This window comes from Micropterus salmoides, unplaced genomic scaffold, assembly GCF_014851395.1.
Source record: "Micropterus salmoides isolate LMB-PRFRI ecotype aquatic unplaced genomic scaffold, ASM1485139v1 Ms_hic_scaffold_1, whole genome shotgun sequence".
NCBI lineage: Eukaryota > Metazoa > Chordata > Actinopteri > Centrarchiformes > Centrarchidae > Micropterus > Micropterus salmoides.
The window spans coordinates 62,216,996-62,236,558 of record NW_024040040.1 but is presented as its reverse complement, the minus strand read 5'-3'; the positions used below and the strand labels follow the sequence as shown (position 1 = coordinate 62,236,558).

At 41.1% G+C, this 19,563-nt stretch overlaps 1 protein-coding gene across 1 annotated transcript; it reads left to right on the top strand.

Moving 5' to 3' along the window:
• The first annotated feature begins 164 nt into the window (after positions 1 to 164).
• On the top strand, positions 165 to 18,816 carry xpo1a (exportin 1 (CRM1 homolog, yeast) a). The gene is made up of 25 exons (XM_038711816.1): positions 165 to 776; positions 1,518 to 1,650; positions 1,944 to 2,045; positions 2,995 to 3,067; positions 3,186 to 3,247; positions 3,331 to 3,375; positions 3,469 to 3,650; positions 4,749 to 4,797; positions 4,899 to 5,018; positions 6,559 to 6,687; positions 8,162 to 8,320; positions 9,927 to 10,109; positions 10,803 to 10,941; positions 11,413 to 11,594; positions 11,712 to 11,868; positions 12,786 to 12,949; positions 13,074 to 13,208; positions 13,338 to 13,521; positions 14,445 to 14,551; positions 15,033 to 15,227; positions 15,320 to 15,488; positions 15,808 to 15,942; positions 16,062 to 16,221; positions 16,858 to 16,954; positions 17,928 to 18,816. Exons 2-25 carry the CDS (start codon positions 1,525 to 1,527, stop codon positions 18,072 to 18,074), a joined length of 3,201 nt encoding a protein of 1,066 aa, XP_038567744.1. The 5' UTR covers positions 165 to 776; positions 1,518 to 1,524; the 3' UTR covers positions 18,075 to 18,816.
• Positions 18,817 to 19,563: the final 747 nt, after the last annotated feature.

Genomic DNA, 19,563 nt, shown 5'->3' with positions numbered 1-19,563 from the left:
AGGGAGGGCAGTCGATCCAGATTGACAGCTCCACCCAGCCTATGACACGGCAATGACGACAGCGCCAGCACAGCCAATCAGTTGCCGAGTGGGCGGGTACATAGTCCAAATTTTACGCGGCGCGCCACGGGCCGAAACACCGAGAATGAATATCCCGGTCTCAACCGGTTTCAACCGGTCCGTGGTTGGAAGCATGAGCTTAGAGGAAGAGCACACTTGCACGCATTAAAACACCTCTGCTCTCCAACAGTGTGTGCGAGTATAGAGACAGAAATAAAAAACTATTTAACTTCGTGATTATGACCTGGAATACCGCTCGAAGTTTTGACTCCGTGAATCTGTGTTGTTAGCTTAGCTTACATTAGCCAGCAGACCCGAACCATCATAGACTTTTCCATTAGCACGCTAAGTTGCTACAGTAGCTTGGTGGGAGTCGGCTGTTTAAGCACTGACAGAGCAAAGAAAACAAATGTTTCAGGCTGGTTGAAGACAGGAAACAATGAGGCTGTGGTAAACTGCGGGAACGCTTTTAATACATCGCCAAGAATCCAGCGTTAACGGTGTTATTTTTAAATTAGCGCTCTTGGTGTCATCCAGGAAAGCTAACATTAGCATTTTGGCTACATCGAAGGTTAGGGGCATTGTAACGTGTGCCATGAGATAACGTTGCACATTTGTTTTCAACTGCACTGAAAGGATTTTATAATTCGCTCTTCCGACTACAAGTCGCACCAGTGAACAACTTTGTTTTTCGACGAGCGGCCAGAACACACCAGGTATGTTAACGTTAAGCCCAATCAGCATTTAACCTAACTTACCCGTCTTGAGCTAACGTTAGCACCCGTTAGTTTCAAAAGTAGTGTGGTGTTTTTGTCTTGAGGGTTAACTAGCGGTTGCACAAACCAAACATTGTGTAACGGACTGTACGTGTTTACCACTATGGCTAACACGTTTTAATTGGTTTCACTAGTCGTGCAACTGGACCAAGTTAAATATTGAGGTCGCATTGTAGTGAATGCTGCTCTGAACCCAGGTGGTGGCGTTGTTTCCTCTTTTTACAAGTTTTATGAATTTTTTCAATGGGTGTCAAAATTATTGGACCACGCGGGCTGGTTGCTTCATGGTGGCTGCTTTGACACATTTTGGCTGAACAAGTATAACTTGTTTCTTGATTACCTGCTGCAAAATGTGAAAGGAAAACTAGCCAATTCACACTTCAGTTTTGGCTCCAAAAATTAAAGCATCCATTGAAGTCATGTTTCATTCCCCCAGTTTGTAATATCTTATCTTAAATAGTAGTAAAATATGTAAGAAACACTCTTGTAATCTCTACCTGTATATGTGTGTGTTTTTAAACGTTTCAATTAGGGTTGGACAATATGACCAAAAATGTTATCACGCTAAAATTTGTGGTTTCAAACTTTTCTTTATGGTCAGAAAAACACTAAACAGTGGATCACATCACAAATCTGAGATGGAACATTCAAAACAAAAGTGCTGCTTTTGCCTCTTCTCAGAAGCTCTATGCCAGCAGAAATGACGATGTTGGCCGATCACCCAGCCAGACAGCTGCTGGACTTCAACCAGAAACTGGACATAAACCTGTTGGACAATGTTGTCAACTCGATGTACCACGACATTGGATCGCAGGTGAGGACTGCTCATCTCCTCTGTGGGCTTCCACTGGATGGGATTCACACGTAGTCTGCGCAGAACAAGTTATTAACAAGTTCCTCATGTGTTAAATGTATATTTGTTCGGTAACAATAAATGAAGTATGTAATTTTATCTAGCCTTGCTGTTAGGGGAGGTCAGTCTGACCATGATGCATAAACTTGTGAAATATACCTGAAGTTGTTCTTTAAAAACCTAAAGATTCATGGCCTGTAAATTTTTTATTTTCTGTGTTGCTCTCTTTTTTTTTTTTTTTTTTTTTTTTTTAGCAACGGGTGGCCCAGGAAGTTCTCACCAACCTGAAGGATCATCCAGACGCCTGGACGAGGGTTGACACCATCCTGGAGTTCTCTCAGAACATGAAAACTAAAGTATGTAGCTGACTCATGATGATCTAGTAGCAGAGAAAATGAATGAACTCTATGAACTCACACCGGCTGCTTGTTGACAGTCTCTCAGGGCCAATGTAATAATGTGAGCTGATGTTTATCAGTTTATCCACATCAGGCCAAGATTTTCAGGACAGTGCTGTTTGAGCATTCACTCTGCTTTAGCACCACTGTCTTTATTGTTTTTTTTCCTCCAGTTAATGGAACCTTCTTGTGTCTAATCTGTGCTATACCTCGATTTTGGGTCACGGCTCGTAAAGAAATAGAATTTGTATCCTTTATTTTGAAAAATATAAACACTCACCAGTGACTCAATGGCCATAACTCTTACTGTAACAGTTAATGCACTCAAACTGTCATATTGTCAATGAGAAAAGGATAATTACACAAGTATAAATAATACTGTATCGTAAGACTCTGACCTGTTGATAGCCGCTCGCACTTGTTTATACAGGCCAGACACAACGGACTGTCTAAAATGCACACGTGAAGGGAGCGCGCGCTTTGACCATTATCTTATATTCTGTATTCTGCATGACCAAGTGTGGTCACACATCTGATGCAATAAACACCCATATAGTATTAGTTATTGCTTTGATGCAGTCTGAATCTGAAACGAGAGGCTTCCTGAAGGCTGTGGGGAGGAGGATCACAAATCATTTTAATTTACAGAAAAATTGAAGCGACATGAATAGTTCTGTTTGTACTATATTGAGTATCTGCGTGCACATACTTGCCAACAAATTTTTCGTTGTGTATGGTCCATGCTTGTAGTCCTTGTGTCATACATTTTGGGCATGTATGACATCACCAGTGAGACTTGACAAAATATCATACAGCAGTTAGCCTTGTTTATTGGTAATTAGCTCTTGATGAAAACGGTATATCAGTCCCTTTTCAGAGCTCTAATATGTCTCTATTTTCCTCTCAGTATTATGCACTGCAGATTCTGGAGACGGTCATCAAAACACGCTGGAAGATTCTCCCTAGAAATCAGTGTGAAGGTCAGTTTCATGATATTAAATTAAAAGATTATAAAGATGTTTTCTGTCTTGTTGCTTGTCAGTGAAATGCTCTTTGGATTTTCCATTAAAACACTAATAACAATGCGTATATTTTCAGGCATCAAGAAATACGTTGTTGGGTTGATCATCAAGACTTCTTCTGATCCTGCAAACATGGAGGTGAGGTTACACTAATGTATGGTTATGATGTTGAACCTTGTGCTGCTTGATACTGTGGTCACTCTTTGTATGTTCTTTTGCAGAAAGAGGGAGTTTACATTTCAAAACTCAACATGATCCTCGTACAGGTAAATACACATTTGATATTTTAAAGAATGGCTTAATCTGGCACAGTTACATGATGGACTCAAGTGCAACTCAACTTCTCTGAACTGCTTTAGATCCTGAAGCAGGAATGGCCCAAACACTGGCCCACGTTCATCAGCGATATTGTGGGAGCAAGTCGGACCAGCGAGAGCCTCTGTCAGAACAACATGATCATCCTGAAACTGCTCAGCGAGGAGGTTTTTGATTTCTCCAGTGGCCAGATGACCCAAGTGAAGGCCAAACACCTCAAAGACAGGTAACTAGCAAAAGTTCATGTCCTGTGACTTATGTGAAGTGAAGAGTTGTTGGGACATTTTAGTTATTGCTTGTTAGTTGTCTGTTCTGTCCTCTACTCCTGCAGGAAAAAAAGACTAAATGGAAATCCAGATATCAGAATCAGAAGGAGCTTTATTGCCAAGTAGTGTTTTTACACATACGAGGAATTTGCTGTGGTGATAAGGTGCTACACGCAGACAAACATACAGTCAACATAAATAAATGTAGAAATGTATACATATGGAAGAACAATGTTGCAGATATATACATGTGCGTTATTCTGGGTCTGTGCCGTGCAGCAGTAACGCAACGGAAGAGAATATTGTGTTCATAAAAATATACAACAACAAAGATGTGCAACGTGCCAGGTCTGACACGAGACCATTTATCCAGATCACTTTCATGTGCATGTCCATTACTTAGAATGCAGTAAATGAGGTTTGTGCCATTTAGCGGAAACGTATCCAAAGCTCGTGAAATGTTCTGCTTTTAATCGATTTCAAAGAACTGTTGAACTATGGCACAGTTAAAATGTGCAGATTTGATTAATTTTGTTTAGCTCACACTACATGTTTTCAATCACCCTTTCTGCTCGGCCAAAACCTTTGCTCGCACTGAAGTTTTTGTCCACTGACAGTTGCAATAAAGTTTATTCACACAAGAGGACAGCATCACCTTGTGAAATATACTTTGAGTGTGAGGAGAAAGACATTATGAACCTGCTGATGGCTGGAAAGATCTGGACAGTACTGCCTGTTGTGCAGCAGAGTTAAGTGTTTGTTTTTATCAGAGCACAGTCTCAGTCAGGGCTACAGCAGCCACATGGGAAATCAAAGTGCGGAACTGCTCAAAGTGCAAGACAGCCGACAAAAATTTCTCACTGGGCCAACCTGTCACATAGCTACTAGATCAGTGATCGTTTTGGCAGTTAATCTGGTGTCGCAGCTCCCTCGAATTGAGTATCAAACAAAAGCTGATCTGGAGCAAATTGGTCAGGGGCAACTAATTCGGGGTTAAAATCAATAGTTTCTGCCATCTTAAGACATGACTGACTGATGATCCGTAATCTGTTTTTCAGCATGTGCAACGAGTTCTCCCAAATATTCCAGCTGTGCCAGTTTGTGATGGTAAGACAAGGTTGACACATCAGACCAAACCGTTCTCAGCATCTGCCTCTGATGTTTATTAAATGCCACAATCATATGTACCACCACCTTCTTCTGTGTAGGAAAACTCCCAGAATGCCCCATTGGTCCATGCCACGCTGGAGACTCTCCTCCGCTTCCTGAATTGGATTCCTTTAGGCTACATCTTTGAAACAAAACTCATCAGCACTCTGGTCTACAAGGTAAACCAGCTGATATTCATTAAGTAAATCAAAACTTTAGGTGATCATCTTTGTCTATCAAATGCTGATAAAAATGTTTGTTTGATGTGGCTCACAAACAAGTAAAAGCACACAAAAAAAACAATCATAAAGTGGAAAATTCATGTACACTGACGGCTGCACACAGAGAGCTGCTCTGACAGAAGTTTTCCCTTGGAAATTCCCAGAGTTTCGCTCCCCATTTGATTACACCTGGTTGCCTCAGCCACTTGGCCAGGGAGCATTCTCACCCACACACACATTACTGCACATGTTTGTATAGCATGGAGCACTGGAAAAAGACAGTTTTTCAGAACATTGAATGCACCAAATATCCACACATCTTTGGAGAACAATTTGATTTAGTCAAAAAAATACAAATACACTCGCCTGTAAATATTTATATTTACATCATCGTGAACTAAATGTCTTTTGGGCCATATTAATGGGTCACCTTTAGCTCTGGGTTCTTTTTTATTCTTAAAATTAATAGATCACGCTATTACATTTGACAAATTGATAATGAAAGTTATCTTTAGTCCCTAATTACCTTTTCACACATCTGTCAGTGAGGCTGTTTTTCCATTTCCAGCTCAACTCGCCTCGACTCCACATGCCTCGATTTTGGCCCGCCATACTCTGTTTTCCATTGCAGATAGTACCCAGAGATAGTACCCCTCAGTGTAGCTGGTCGTCATAGCAATGCCACACGCAACTGCCGCAACACACCAGCGATCCACATACAGCTGTCTCTTGATTTAAGTTAAAACGTTTCAACATTCCTCAGAATGGAAAGACAGATAAGCGGTATGAAAACCTTCCAGCTGTGTTTTCCTCTGCTGTTGTTGCTGCAGCGGTCTGTGTGACGCCGGGAGCAGAGGGCTCTGTGAGCGGGCAGCTGGCCGGCCTCACGCGCTCCTCCTGTTTGGCGCAGGCTTCCCCCGCAGCCACTTCCTCAACTCCGAAAACTTTCAAGCACATTTTTGTTCTGCCATCACTTCTCGTAAAACTGTCAATATTTGAAGTCTACACAGCTGATTTCTCACCTCAAAATTTCTCAGAATTGGATTTAGTGATGAAATGACGTATGAAAACTGTAAAATATAAAACTTTCTGTTGCTGGCCTCTGTCCGGCGCGCAATGATGATGCAGTGAATAGTGACGATTCTCTCTGACCAATCAGCAGTCTGCTGTGTTTTCACGTCACATTTTAGTATCCCTCAGCTCGAACGAAAAAAGTACCTTGTAGCAGGTACAGGTGCAACATTTCCACAATGGAAAACCAAAAAAGTCGAGTCGAGCTGGTACCATGCAGTGGAAAAGGGGCTTTACTTGTGAGCAACTGTCATTTTTTATTTTTTTATTTTTTATTGCAATCAGGGCTGGAAATCTGTGGGTTGGCAGGTGTAAACGCTGAATTGTAAAACTGCCGTTTTCATAGGGACACGAGTACCCGTACGTACTTAACTGAGAATACCAGCAGTGCATCGTTGACCTGACTTGTCTTATTTGTGTATTTCAGTTCTTGAACGTGCCCATGTTCCGCAATGTGACGCTGAAATGTTTGACGGAGATTGCCGGAGTAAGCGTCAACCAGTACGAGGAGCAGTTCGTTAACCTGTTTACCCTCACTATGAGCCAGCTCAAACAGGTACACACACACAATCATTTTGAGTGGTGCTTAAGTGAATTGCTCTCAGTATGATTACACACTTACATGTGCCCACTCTGTTATTACACACACAAATGCCAACCTCCTCCTGCCTCACAATTTCCTACCACCTATAAACACACTACATTGTCAGGCAGTATAAGCAGTTCTCTGCTTGTTCATAGACAAAAACAACACATCTGTGGGCAGAGTGATGGGACAGCACAGCTGAAAGCCACGGGGGGGAATTCCAAAAACACAGAGTGAACACAAGTGGATCACTTGGGGAATAGTTTGTTAGTGTTTTGTTTTTGAATTTTGTGTATTCGTTTTTGTTAGTATTGCTAGTTCTGTTAATCAAATTGAAAAGTCCTTTGACCTTCCTCACCTTACTGTTTATACAGAATTAGCTGACACAGGTGTGATTGCTAACGCCCTCGACACACCTAATAGAGAGTAGTCAAGATGTCAAGGCAACACAATGAAAGACTTTAGACTGTAGAAGTCTGTAGCTTTAACTAATGTTTAATAACATCCGAATACTCATACAAACAGAATATATCATTTGATGCCCATGGAATTTTGTTCAGGGAGACAACAAGTAGAGCAAGTTCTGCAGTTTCAAAATAAAGCAGCAACAAAAGCGAAAATTCAGGTTCTTTCATTATGGATCAGGTATCAGTCGGCACAAATTGTTTAAATATGACTCATCAAACATTTGAACTATCTGGAAGGCTTGAATTTAATAATGTATCACTTTCTCTTTAAGGAAACAAATCATAGTGTTCATCCACTCACCATGGTCTCAGTGTATTCTAATCTAATTCTAATCTGGTGGATGTAAACTGCTTATTAAGGCAGAATGTTATCTCTAAGTCATAATATCTGGAGCCATAGTTCCCAATACTTTTTGATTAGTGAAACCATAAGCTGTTTAGTTCACTTGCAGATGTCTGAGCTCTGAATGGGAAACCAAAGATTTTCTCCTTTACACTTTCTGAGACTGTTGAATTAAATTTGAATAGTTTTTAGTGACCAGAAAAGGTCAATTTAAACAGTATTTCCCAAGAAATATAAAATAAAGTTGAATAGAATAACCTGTGTATTAACAGAGTGTTGATAAATCTATACACGCTATAAAGGATTATCACTTTGAATTTAAATTTTGCAATTTGTTTCTTGAAAGTTTATTCTTGACTTTGGAAATTGTATTTTAATACCAAAGTATTGTACTTCTTCTCATGGCCTTCCTCACCACATGTGTGCAGGGTTGCTTTGTTAGTTTTAGGTCTAGTTGTAGATGAAGTGGTGGGTGGTCTCACGGCTCACTGGTTGAAGACTAAAGCTATTTACAGTGAGTGTAATGTCCTCAAACAAAACACGCTATGGATGCAAAACAATTAAGACAAAATAAAGGTTGTGTATAAATAAATAAAGGTGAGTTTAGTGAAGTAATGTTTTGTTGTCTGGTCAGATGCTGCCTTTGAACACTAACATCAGAATGGCCTACGCCAACGGTAAGGACGACGAGCAGAACTTCATCCAGAACCTCAGCCTGTTCCTCTGCACCTTCCTCAAAGAACACGGCCAGCTCGTCGAGAAGAGACCCAACCTGCGAGAGACGCTCATGGAGGTTAGGAGGATGAGACGAAGCCCTTTCTGTTAAACCAGAAAAGGGTGGTTCATTACAGAAAGAATTTTCACTGTTTCTCATGTGGAAAGGTGAACTTGAATGATTGTTGGGGTCTGGTCGAGTAAGCAAACCTACAACTCTCAGCTGGGGGCTTTTATTCATTTCCGTCTCTGCTTTAGGGCTGTTAGAAAAAAATCCCCCTTTCCTGCGGCACTTTGTCCACTTGTTATGAGTCCTCTTTCAGGAGGAGATGTTGACAACAAAAGACTCTGTGCAGCAGGCTGTTCACCAAAAGACTGTTCAGTTGGTGTTTTGGTGTAGCTGGATAGAAAGAGGGATCTAATAATCTCAGATGGCAAGTTGCTAAAGAACCCGCTATAAATGAGTATGGAGACTAAACTGTATTAAAGAAGACATTTTTAAATGATAATCATGAATGAATAAAATAAATATAATTTAAGAAAAACTGGTCTGAGCCAACCAATCACAATTGACCCTTCACTAAGCCCCCTCATAGTTACTGTGGCTAAGTCTACTTTTATCACGGCACTGCAACGGTCTATCACTGAACACCCTGGATACATGTCTAAATTTTGGGAAAAGCGATTTCAGAAAGAAGCAGACAGTTGCATTGTGCATTTGAAGATTTTATTCAGGCTGTCAAACTGACGCAGAAAAGACAAAAGCTAAAGCCTATTGAGTAAAAGTGAACCACCATATTACCTGACTTTTACGATATTAAGGATCGACACTGCTCCTCCTGTACAGCTGCGTAGGTCTATATTCACTATTACAATCATTAAAAAGCAGAACCGTAGGAAGTTCGATGTGTTAGCTAACTAACGTTACATTAGGAACAATCCACAGCCGACATTTTTCTGGATTAATTTTAGGTTTTGGAAAGAGAATAAATTGTACTTCCCCTTTCAATCTCTCGGGGTAGCAACTGTAATAATTACAAGTGCCCTAGGAACAGCGTTTGCCCATATCTTTGACAAATACAGCAAAAAAAGCTAGAAAACGACTCCTTTTGCACTAGAGTCAATGAAGTGCAGCCATGAAAGTGTCGGACCTCAGTTAGTCCTATACTGCGCTGTGATTGGCCAGCTGCGTATTTGGGGCGTGGCTTAGCAAAGGGTCATTTATGGATGTCTGCTTAAGCAACCACCTTTTGGAAAACGCTCTTGTGTATTATATTATAGTAGTAAACCCTATGGTTCTCTATTGGATTGGTAAATAAGAAATCGGAGACAATAAACTCCATACATAATACTCTTAAAAACTGAACCAAAATATTACTTTTTCTAAATTTATGTTGTGCAATGACAGAACCTGGTAGTAAGTAAAAGTAAAGCCAAGCTTCTCTCTTGTAATCATGTGTGTAACCCAGATATTTATTATTGGTGTGAAAATTGTTTTATCACATCAAGCAAGGTGTCAAAGCGACAGTGGGAGAAATAAAGAACCCGACAAACATTTGTGATTTGTTGTACTGTCAAATGATCCAAATGGAAACATTTAGCGGTAACGTAACGTGTGCTGCAGCCTTAAGCTATATACTTTTAGCACTGTCATGTGACCTCACCACACTTTGCTCCGCCCCCAGGCCCTGCACTACATGCTGCTGGTGTCAGAGGTGGAGGAGACCGAGATCTTTAAGATTTGTCTGGAGTACTGGAACCACTTGGCGGCAGAGCTTTACAGAGAGAGTCCCTTCTCCACCGCTAGCACCCCGCTGCTGTCAGACGTCCCACCTCGCAGACACCTGTACCTGCCTGTACTCTCCCAGGTAGGGCCCGTCACCCAACACCAGGGTGGGACAGACTAATTTATTTATTTATGTATTTTTTTTACAAAAGCTTCTATTGAGGTTTTCGAATGAAGCTTCAAATGTTGTCAGAATTCATGTCATTTAGTTTATAAAATGATAAGAAAATGCTCTGATGCCATAATCTGATTTCATATTTTGTCCAACCAAGAGTCCAAAACCCAAAGATATTAAATTTACTGATATATGGGAGAAAAAAAGCAAAACATACTCTAATTTTAGAAGCTGGAACCAGAGAAAATTTGATAGACATCAAACTGTTTCCCATTATTAATAATAAAAATAATAATTTACCATTGTTTTTCTGTCAAAAGACTAATCATCAATCAGTCATTTCAGCTCTAAATGTAAAACCAGTTGTGGATTAATGGAGTTAGACTTGACTTGTGACTAAGTGTATTCTTGAAATATGAAACTAAACAACACGTGATGTTTTTCCACTGTGGATCTACAGCTGCACAATAATGACCCAAATGCAAAACGTGATTATTTTGATCAGTATTAAAATTATGAATTTCTTTTTTTCCTTTTTTGTCTTTCTCAACAAAATACATTTATTGCATGCCAACATAATTTGCCATCAATTAATTGCATGCTTCAAATTAGGAGGAGAACTCACATCCAGTTTATCCCCCGTCCTCCTGCTGCTTATAGGTGCGTTTGCTGATGGTGAGCCGCATGGCCAAACCTGAGGAGGTGCTGGTGGTGGAGAACGACCAGGGGGAGGTGGTCAGGGAGTTCATGAAGGACACGGATGCCATTAACCTTTACAAGAACATGAGAGAGACTCTTGGTAGGTTAATACATATCTGTGGTGATTAAATGCATAGTTCTGTTTCAGATACACAAATAAGAAATTGTCAGTAGCCTAATTCAAAGTTCTGTGAAATCATTGTGTTTTTATTTTTTGGTCTCCAGATAGTCTAAGTTTTTGTTTGAATACATAGCTATTCATTATTATTGTTGGTATTCCAATTTTCCTAACGGTCTGTTCCTTCAGTAACATGGTTGAGGTATTTTTATTGTAAATCTGGTAAATTTGAATTTACCATTTAACCCATTTAAATTGGGAGCTGTACACCTCCTATTTACCAGACTGTTGTGGTATTAAAATGTTTCACACCTTCTCCACTATCATTTCCTTAAACTGTATCAGATGCAAACTGTCATCACTGAGTCAGAGGAACGATTATATCATGTCAACAAACAGAACAAGTAACCTCACACACACCATGGACTCACCTGACTCTGTGTGTGTCTGCAGTGTATCTGACCCATCTGGACTACGCCGACACTGAACGCATCATGACGGAGAAGCTCCACAACCAGGTGAACGGCACCGAGTGGTCGTGGAGGAACCTGAACATGCTCTGCTGGGCCATCGGCTCAATCAGCGGGGCGATGCACGAGGAAGACGAGAAGAGGTTCCTGGTCACCGTCATCAAGGTGGGGACACAGAGGATATTATATCAGTGTAAACGTCCCTTAGTTAGTCCAACTATAGGCAGTTTTGTGTGTTAAACTGTGACCAACATGAACTGATTGTGTGTGTTATGTGCTCAGGACCTGCTCGGCTTGTGTGAGCAGAAACGAGGGAAGGACAACAAGGCCATCATAGCCTCCAACATCATGTACATTGTGGGCCAGTATCCTCGCTTCCTTCGAGCCCACTGGAAGTTCCTCAAGACTGTCGTCAACAAGCTGTTTGAGTTCATGCACGGTGAGAAAAGAGAAATGACCAAATCCCCCCACACTGATCAGATTTAAATCCTTTTGCATAAATCTTTCTTCAAGTCTTTGAATTTAGCGCCCTGTAATTTAATGTGACTGTAATTCACCTGTGTCATAAATAAGAACAGCAGTACACATGCATTTGTTAATGATTATGTTACTTGTGAACAAAAAGTCGACAACTTTGACAACACAAGACACAGCATTACTGACCAGTCCAACAGGAAGAAGGTCAGCTCAGCGTCTGTCCTGCAGCCTTTTATTTCACAAAGCTCTCACCAACGTCAGACAGCCTCTTGCTCGTTTACTTTCTTTGGACTCGTCTCCTCTGCCATTAGCTAATGTTATGTCCATAGAGGCCGCTAACCTTAGTTATGTTGCCTGCTCATCCTCCACCACTTGATAGAAAAGTTACATAATGTTGCTTGAAACTTGGGGGGCAAGCTAGCCCACAAAGCTAGACAGCAACCAATGCAAGAGCACTTACAGTAATGGTCCCTATTTTCGAGTGTGTTATCTAATAAGTTATTACTTACAGATCTGCCAGTCTGATATTTACTCTTGTCCGGTTTCTTGCTCTGTCACTCTTTTTTTCTTTTACTTGTATCCTCCGATGTCGTCGTCGGCTTCAGTCTCTTTGCAGCCTCTGCTATGCTATCTGTACTGGGAATACAGAGCGAGCTGTTATTTTAAAATTACTACATAATGTTGCTTTAATTCATAAATCTACGTATGGTTACAAACTGTGACGTGTGATTCTAACTTAAAGAGCCAAAAAAGTCATAACACAATTTTCCCCTGAAGGTGCCACTGCTACTTGATCGGTTATTCACGCATGAATCCTGTCTGTCAGTAAATGAGGCTTATCATGATTTCGTGTGGTTTATCCTTTGCTTGGTCACACAGAGACCCATGACGGTGTGCAGGATATGGCGTGTGACACCTTCATCAAGATCGCCCAGAAGTGCCGGCGTCATTTTGTCCAGGTTCAGGTGGGAGAGGTGATGCCCTTCATCGATGAGATCCTCAACAACATTAACACCATCATCTGTGACCTGCAGCCACAGCAGGTTAGTCCTGTCTCTGATATCCTGCTTTTTTATGCTGTTATTTGTTAGACTTTTTTCGGATAACTTAAACCTCTCATCTTGTTAGCTCTGTCTGAAGGTTTGAGTCTGCCCCTCGTATCTGCAGGTTCATACGTTTTATGAGGCTGTTGGCTATATGATTGGAGCTCAGACAGACCAGGCAGTTCAGGAGCTTCTGATAGAGAAGTACATGCTGCTGCCTAACCAGGTGTGGGACAGCATCATCCAGCAGGCCACCAAGGTGAGGACAGATGGATTTTAATATGCTGATGTTTCCTTAGTGCCCTCAAACATTCTCATCTAATGCAGCCTATTGACTTATTGACTGATTAAAATGGCTAGTTATGCTTAATTGTGGACTCTGCTTCAGAACGTGGACATCCTGAAGGACGCTGAGACGGTGCGTCAGCTGGGCAGCATCCTAAAGACAAACGTCAGAGCCTGTAAAGCTGTTGGTCATCCCTTTGTTTCCCAGCTGGGACGAATCTACCTGGACATGCTCAACGTCTACAAGTGCCTGAGCGAAAACATCTCCTCGGCTGTTCAAACCAACGGTTAGTTCCCGTTTTCTCTGTGGGTGTGTTTTCTAGGTGACCGGTAGTAAAGCATGATTTATGAGGCTCTTCTTGGGTCTAACAGGAGCGGAAAACAAAGCATGTGTGAATGATTCACAGAAAAGGTTTCTAATTAATCCAACTCCCTGCTTTTGTGAGGATATTTAAGAGCAGGGCTCTTGCCAGCTCACGACACAAAATATATGTGGTAGTATAGTAGAAATATGTCGTCATACGCCAGCCGTGAGGAAAATGGCCTTACAAAATAATGTGCATGCTCTTAATAAATGGTGATTTACACAGATATTCTATCATTAACCAGTACCTTCACAATGTGTCAATCGCAATTTTTTCAACAAAAGAATTCAGCGCGACTTCCAATTTTGACCAATCATGGCATCTTTTCCACAAATTTGACCTATCATCGCCGTTTCCGGCAAAACATTGTCATACACCAGCTTGTCACTAACTTGATTACTAGTCGCTAGTGATTAACACTATTCATACTTCTATCATTTAAGACGCTAGTTTGTTCCTCTTGCCTGCATCAATAGTGCCATTAGGTGTAGCCAAATAAAATAAAAAAAATGCTTGCACATGGATGTGTTAACATGAATTTAATACATGGACAGCTCTGTAATCCCACCATACACTTTCTGCTCAGCAGCAGACAGACACAGATGGAGACTAGCTGGTGAACATAGTGGAACATTTAGCAGCTAAAGAGCAACACATTTCCCTCAGGAATTGGTGGAGTCCATTAAATATTGCACCAAACATGACAAATGCAAATGTTGCTCTGTAACCACTGGTTGTAATCATCACTTAAAAGGTGATGATGTGCTATCAATGCAGAGTTCACTACTTGTTTCCGTTGCACCTAAATGGTAAGGTTTAATGACTGTCTTCTATGATTTATACAGGTGAGATGGTGACCAAACAGCCTCTGATCAGGAGTATGAGGACTGTAAAGAGGGAGACATTGAAGCTGATCTCAGGCTGGGTCAGTCGCTCCAACGACCCTCAGATGGTGAGCCGATTTAAAAAAAAAAAAAAAGTTTGTTTTTTTCAGTCAATTCTGTAAGAATAAGAAGAAAGTTTTCAAATGTGTGTTTATATTTAAATACGTGTTCAAGATCACTTTTATTTTTAGCAGTTTTCCATACCATAAGTATCCTCTGCATTTAATTCAGCAGTGGTGCAACAACACAGCGAAAACATAACAAATGCTGGCACAGCAAATGGGAAAACTGTCCCCCAAAATGGTCACGCTTATAATTAAAAACCAAAATGTAATGTTACTTTAAAAAAACTTTAATACTTTTAAACAAGGGTTTAAGCAAGGTTTTAACTAGACTAAATCCTGTTTAAGTCAAATATCTGCTAATTATTTTACACCATCTACTGTGGGGTTTCTTTGGGTTCCATGTCTGATCAAGAGTAGTTAATGGTGCAGGCATGTCAATTGGGATGATGGATCTGTCAATGTATTGGTATGTTCTGTGGTCCAGGTGGGAGAGAACTTTGTGCCCCCCCTGCTGGAGGCGGTGCTCATCGACTACCAGAGGAACGTCCCGGCCGCCAGAGAGCCCGAGGTCCTCAGCACCATGGCGACGATTGTCAACAAGCTGGGAGTCCACATCACGGGAGAAATCCCCAAGATCTTTGACGCTGTCTTTGAGTGCACTTTGAACATGATCAACAAGGTGGGTTTGCGTTACTAAATCTCACCTGGTAGCAGCGGTAACTCTACAGTTACACACTTTAACTCCTTGTTGTTTTCCTCCCGTGCCATCAGGACTTTGAAGAATTCCCAGAACACAGAACCCATTTCTTCTACCTCCTTCAAGCTGCCACCTCCCAGTGCTTCCCAGCCTTCCTGTCCATCGCCCCTGCCCAGTTCAAACTGATCCTAGACTCCATCATCTGGGCATTCAAGCATACGATGAGGAATGTGGCCGACACAGGTCTGAACTGGCGTCGACTTGTCCTGTCAGATAGAGTTCACAAAAATAAAGGGTCATTGAAAGTCATTTTGATGTCTTTTAAATGTAAATTATTCCTTATCTGATGGTAAAAGGAGACACTTAAGGTTATAGTTAGTTCAAAAACATTTTCCTGCTGTCTACAAACAGAAGGCTAACTCTTTAGATTATAACACTGATATTGAATAGGAATTATATCATGGACAACTGATTCAGGTTAGGTTAATGGATCAGAGCGGTGCAGAAGTTTAGAAGCAGCAACTGTTTTGATATCTGCTGGTCTAATGATGGTCTCCTGCAGGTCTTCAGATCCTGTACACTCTCCTGCAGAACGTTTCTGGAGAGGAGGCAGCAGCACAGAGCTTCTACCAGACGTACTTCTGTGACGTCCTGCAGCACATTTTCTCTGTGGTCACTGATACCTCTCACACTGCAGGTAAGGAGACGTGATGTGTGAAGATGCATTCCAACCTTTAAGGGGCAAAGTCTATTAAACATACTTTATGTTCATGTGACACAAACTGACGAAGCCGTCTGCTTGCTTCCTGTCTGCAGGTCTGACCATGCACGCCACCATCTTGGCCTACATGTTCAACCTGGTGGAGGAGGGGAAGGTCAGTGTTGCTCTGAGTGCCGCCAGTCCTGCCAACAACCAGGCGCACGTCCAGGAGTACATCGCCAACCTGCTGAAGACGGCTTTCCCCCATCTGCAAGAGTAAGTAGGCTTCAGCCTCACCAGGTGAACCACAGTGGGATTACAGGAGCTGTGTTTTTTTTTTTTTTTTTTTTTTTTTTGTGGAAGTGGTTTTACACAAGCACATGGGGATTAAAGGAACAGCCGCAGTTAGATTGCACTTACGTCATAAAACACATTTTGAGTGAAGGCTGCAGCTGCCATCAGACACATCCCGAGTGCTCGACTTTATAGTCCTAAAATCTGGACGCGAGTCTGTATGATTGAACTAAAACACTTTGATTTATTCAGAAAATATTATGTTCCACAAAATAAATTACACTTGTTAATATGGCACTCTTAAGTTTTGAGGCTTTGTTGTGCTTTATGGATTAACGTTATGTATGCTAAACTGTGTGGTTCAAGAATTGTATTCTGCTGCATGTATTGTCTGGTTCAGAACTGCAGATGCACAGACTTTTGACTGAAAGTAAGAAGTTGTCACTCCATATTTGGGAGTTGTAAAAAAGCATTCAGGGGAATGCCTACATTAAATAGTAGTAGATTAGATGAGAGTTAATAATTAGGTCATATTTGTTGTGGGGCTATAACAGATCTTTTTTTTTTTTTTTTTCAATTTGTCCAGACGTACAGCTTATTAAATGTCTTTGTCTTCAGTGCCCAGGTGAAGGTGTTTGTAACGGGTCTGTTCAGCCTAAATCAGGACATCCCCGCCTTCAAGGAGCACCTGAGGGACTTCCTCGTGCAGATCAAGGTGAGGAAATGGTTAATAAACTGCACCTGAAAATAGACATGGGGAGATGATATCAGTGAAATTAACACCGTTGCATCATGATTATTTTTCACACAAGTTATTGATAAAGGAGATGAGTCAAAGTAGGATTCATATTGTTTTTGGATGATTTATATCTGCAGTTCTCAACCGCATGTCATCCAGAAACGAGAGTCTGCTGCCTCTCATTCACAGAGAAGCCGTTAGAGAATGCGACAATCTTCAACAAAAAGTCTTACTTTGTACTATACACTACTTTATGTTTACACAGGACTTTATTTTACATTGGTGGTGGCTTGTTGTCCAAGCCTGATAAAGCTCATTCAAGGTGAAACTTGTGCTTTGGCTTGGAAAATGTGCAGCCTAATGTGATTTTTAGTCGACACAGAAATCCCTCTCTGATTTCCAAACACTGCAGCAGCTAATTTCACTTTTACTTGGAGCCAGACAATTTAGACAATATATGAAAGGGAGTACAACTTATTATCTGTAAATATAACTTTGAATGCACTGCATTAAGCAGATTGATAAATCAAAAGGCCCATCAAAGCAAAAAGGTGATCATCGGGCAAAACAAAATAATCTCGACTGAGCCTCTGTTAAAATGTAAACAATGATTCTGGGCTTGGGTTAACAAAGTCGGATAGTACGATGCTTGATTTAACAAAAGTGGCAACTCTTTGGCTTTATTAGACAATTATATAAGCTCAGGGACATTGTGACTTGTTCCTGTTGGTAAATCAACAAAGACATCACAAAGTAATCTGGTTGGAAGTATTTGAAAGCCTCAACCTGCGTCAAACTGAGATTATTTTAACTTTTGAGTGGAGGGACTTTGTGGAAAGTTTGAGGGAGCACAGGTCTCAGTCTGTGGGAAACTGGCACTTGAATCTTGAATCAAAAGCCTTAAGCCTGGTGTGAGCGCCGCTGAGCCTCTGCTTGTGTGGTCCTGCAGGAGTTTGCTGGCGAGGACACGACGGACCTGTTCCTGGAGGAGAGGGAGACGTCCCTGCGCCAAGCTCAGGAGGAGAAACACAAGCTCCAGATGTCAGTGCCCGGCATTCTCAACCCTCACGAGCTTCCAGAGGAGATGTGCGACTGAAGGTGGCAGCGAACAGCGTGTACAAAACAGCTCTGAAGAGGGAAAGGTCAAGAGAGAGCAAGGACGATTCCTGTTGATGAATTGTTTTCTTTTCAAGTGTGTTCGTGTGCGAGTGTGTGCGTGTTTTGAAAAGAGAATGAGGGGCCAGAGAGCGGACCCCAGCACTCGGTTGTACGTCGACCAAATCAATGTCAATATGTAAATGAGAATCGTCCCCCTCAACCCTGGCGCAGATTCTTTTTTTTTTTTTTTTCTACAAACTTATTTTATACAAAGTTTTTGTGTGTGTGTGTGTAAAACGCCATGTTTTGTTAATTTTTGCTGATTAAAGCTTTGTGTTTGACCATACGGTTCTTTTACACTTGCATGAAGAATTCAAGGTTATTTTTAATCCCTCTTGACCCCCTTGATTCACCTCCTCTCCTACTTGTTAATATGTAATATATAATGTTGAGACACTTGCAATGGTTAGTTGACGGATTGCTCTTGTTTCAGAAGTGCCATGTGCATGGTGCAGGATGAATGTGATGCTCAAGGGGTAGACACTTACTTCCTTGCTTCATTTGTTGTTTTGGTTTGTCAGTGTGTTTGTTTGTTTTTTTCTTTTACTCTGGCTCCTCTGAGTCCGAGCTTCAGTTGGACCGCTCTGCGTTTGGATGAGAAGGAAGGCTGTGTGCATATCATCCTGTTTGTAAAGCTGTCTTAGTACTCTGACAATATAAAGTTGGCTATTTTTACAAAATGAATGTCTGTGACTCTGCTTCTTACCCAAAGCACTGAAGGTTATGGAAAGCCTGGAATAGATGAGGAATGTCACAGCCTAGGCTTCCAGGATCTGAAGGGTTATAGCAAATGACATAATCCAAAAGGAAATTGTTTTGCTTTTTTCATTTGACAGTGACGTAGTTACCATTTTTGAGGAAATGGTCACCAAGCTGATCAGAGTGGTGTGAACTGAAGTTGCGTATATGTACATAAAATTATTATATGAAAGTACAGTGTTCTGCAGACAGTGGCAACAAGGTATTCATTGCTTTTGTAAGTAATATTCTGCTCAGTCAAGCTACACTTGTTTCATATGTGTGTACCTCCCTTAACTTCAAGGTACCTTTTATTTTAGAAGTTATTTAACATTTTTAATACTCCCTTTTATATTGTTTCACACTGGAGGACTCTGCAAAACAGCTTTTTATTTGTGTCTGTGTCCTGTACATGTGGCAGAATTGACAATAAAGTTGGCTTAAAGAAACACTGAGTTGTCACATTAAACGAAGTAGCAGGCATGTTGGCACGTTTACACCAGGTTTGGTTGCAGGGAGAGGAACTTATTTTGGCAAGTTTAGGTTTCTAGTCTACATTGTAGGTCCTGAGCAATTTATGACACAAGGGGTCTGATTAATCACCTGTCTCTGTGATCTAACAGGCTGGGTCAGAAAATAATGATATGGACAATGAGGGATCTATAACTGATCAGAAAGTAAGTAAGATT

Coding starts and splice junctions, on each gene's coding strand:
- xpo1a (XM_038711816.1), top strand. CDS start 1,525: ATGCCAGCAGAAATGACGATGTTGGCCGATCACCCAGCCAGACAGCTG. Junction 12,950..13,073: donor GTGACCTGCAGCCACAGCAG/GTTAGTCCTGTC, acceptor TCGTATCTGCAG/GTTCATACGTTTTATGAGGC. Junction 15,489..15,807: donor GAGGAATGTGGCCGACACAG/GTCTGAACTGGC, acceptor GGTCTCCTGCAG/GTCTTCAGATCCTGTACACT.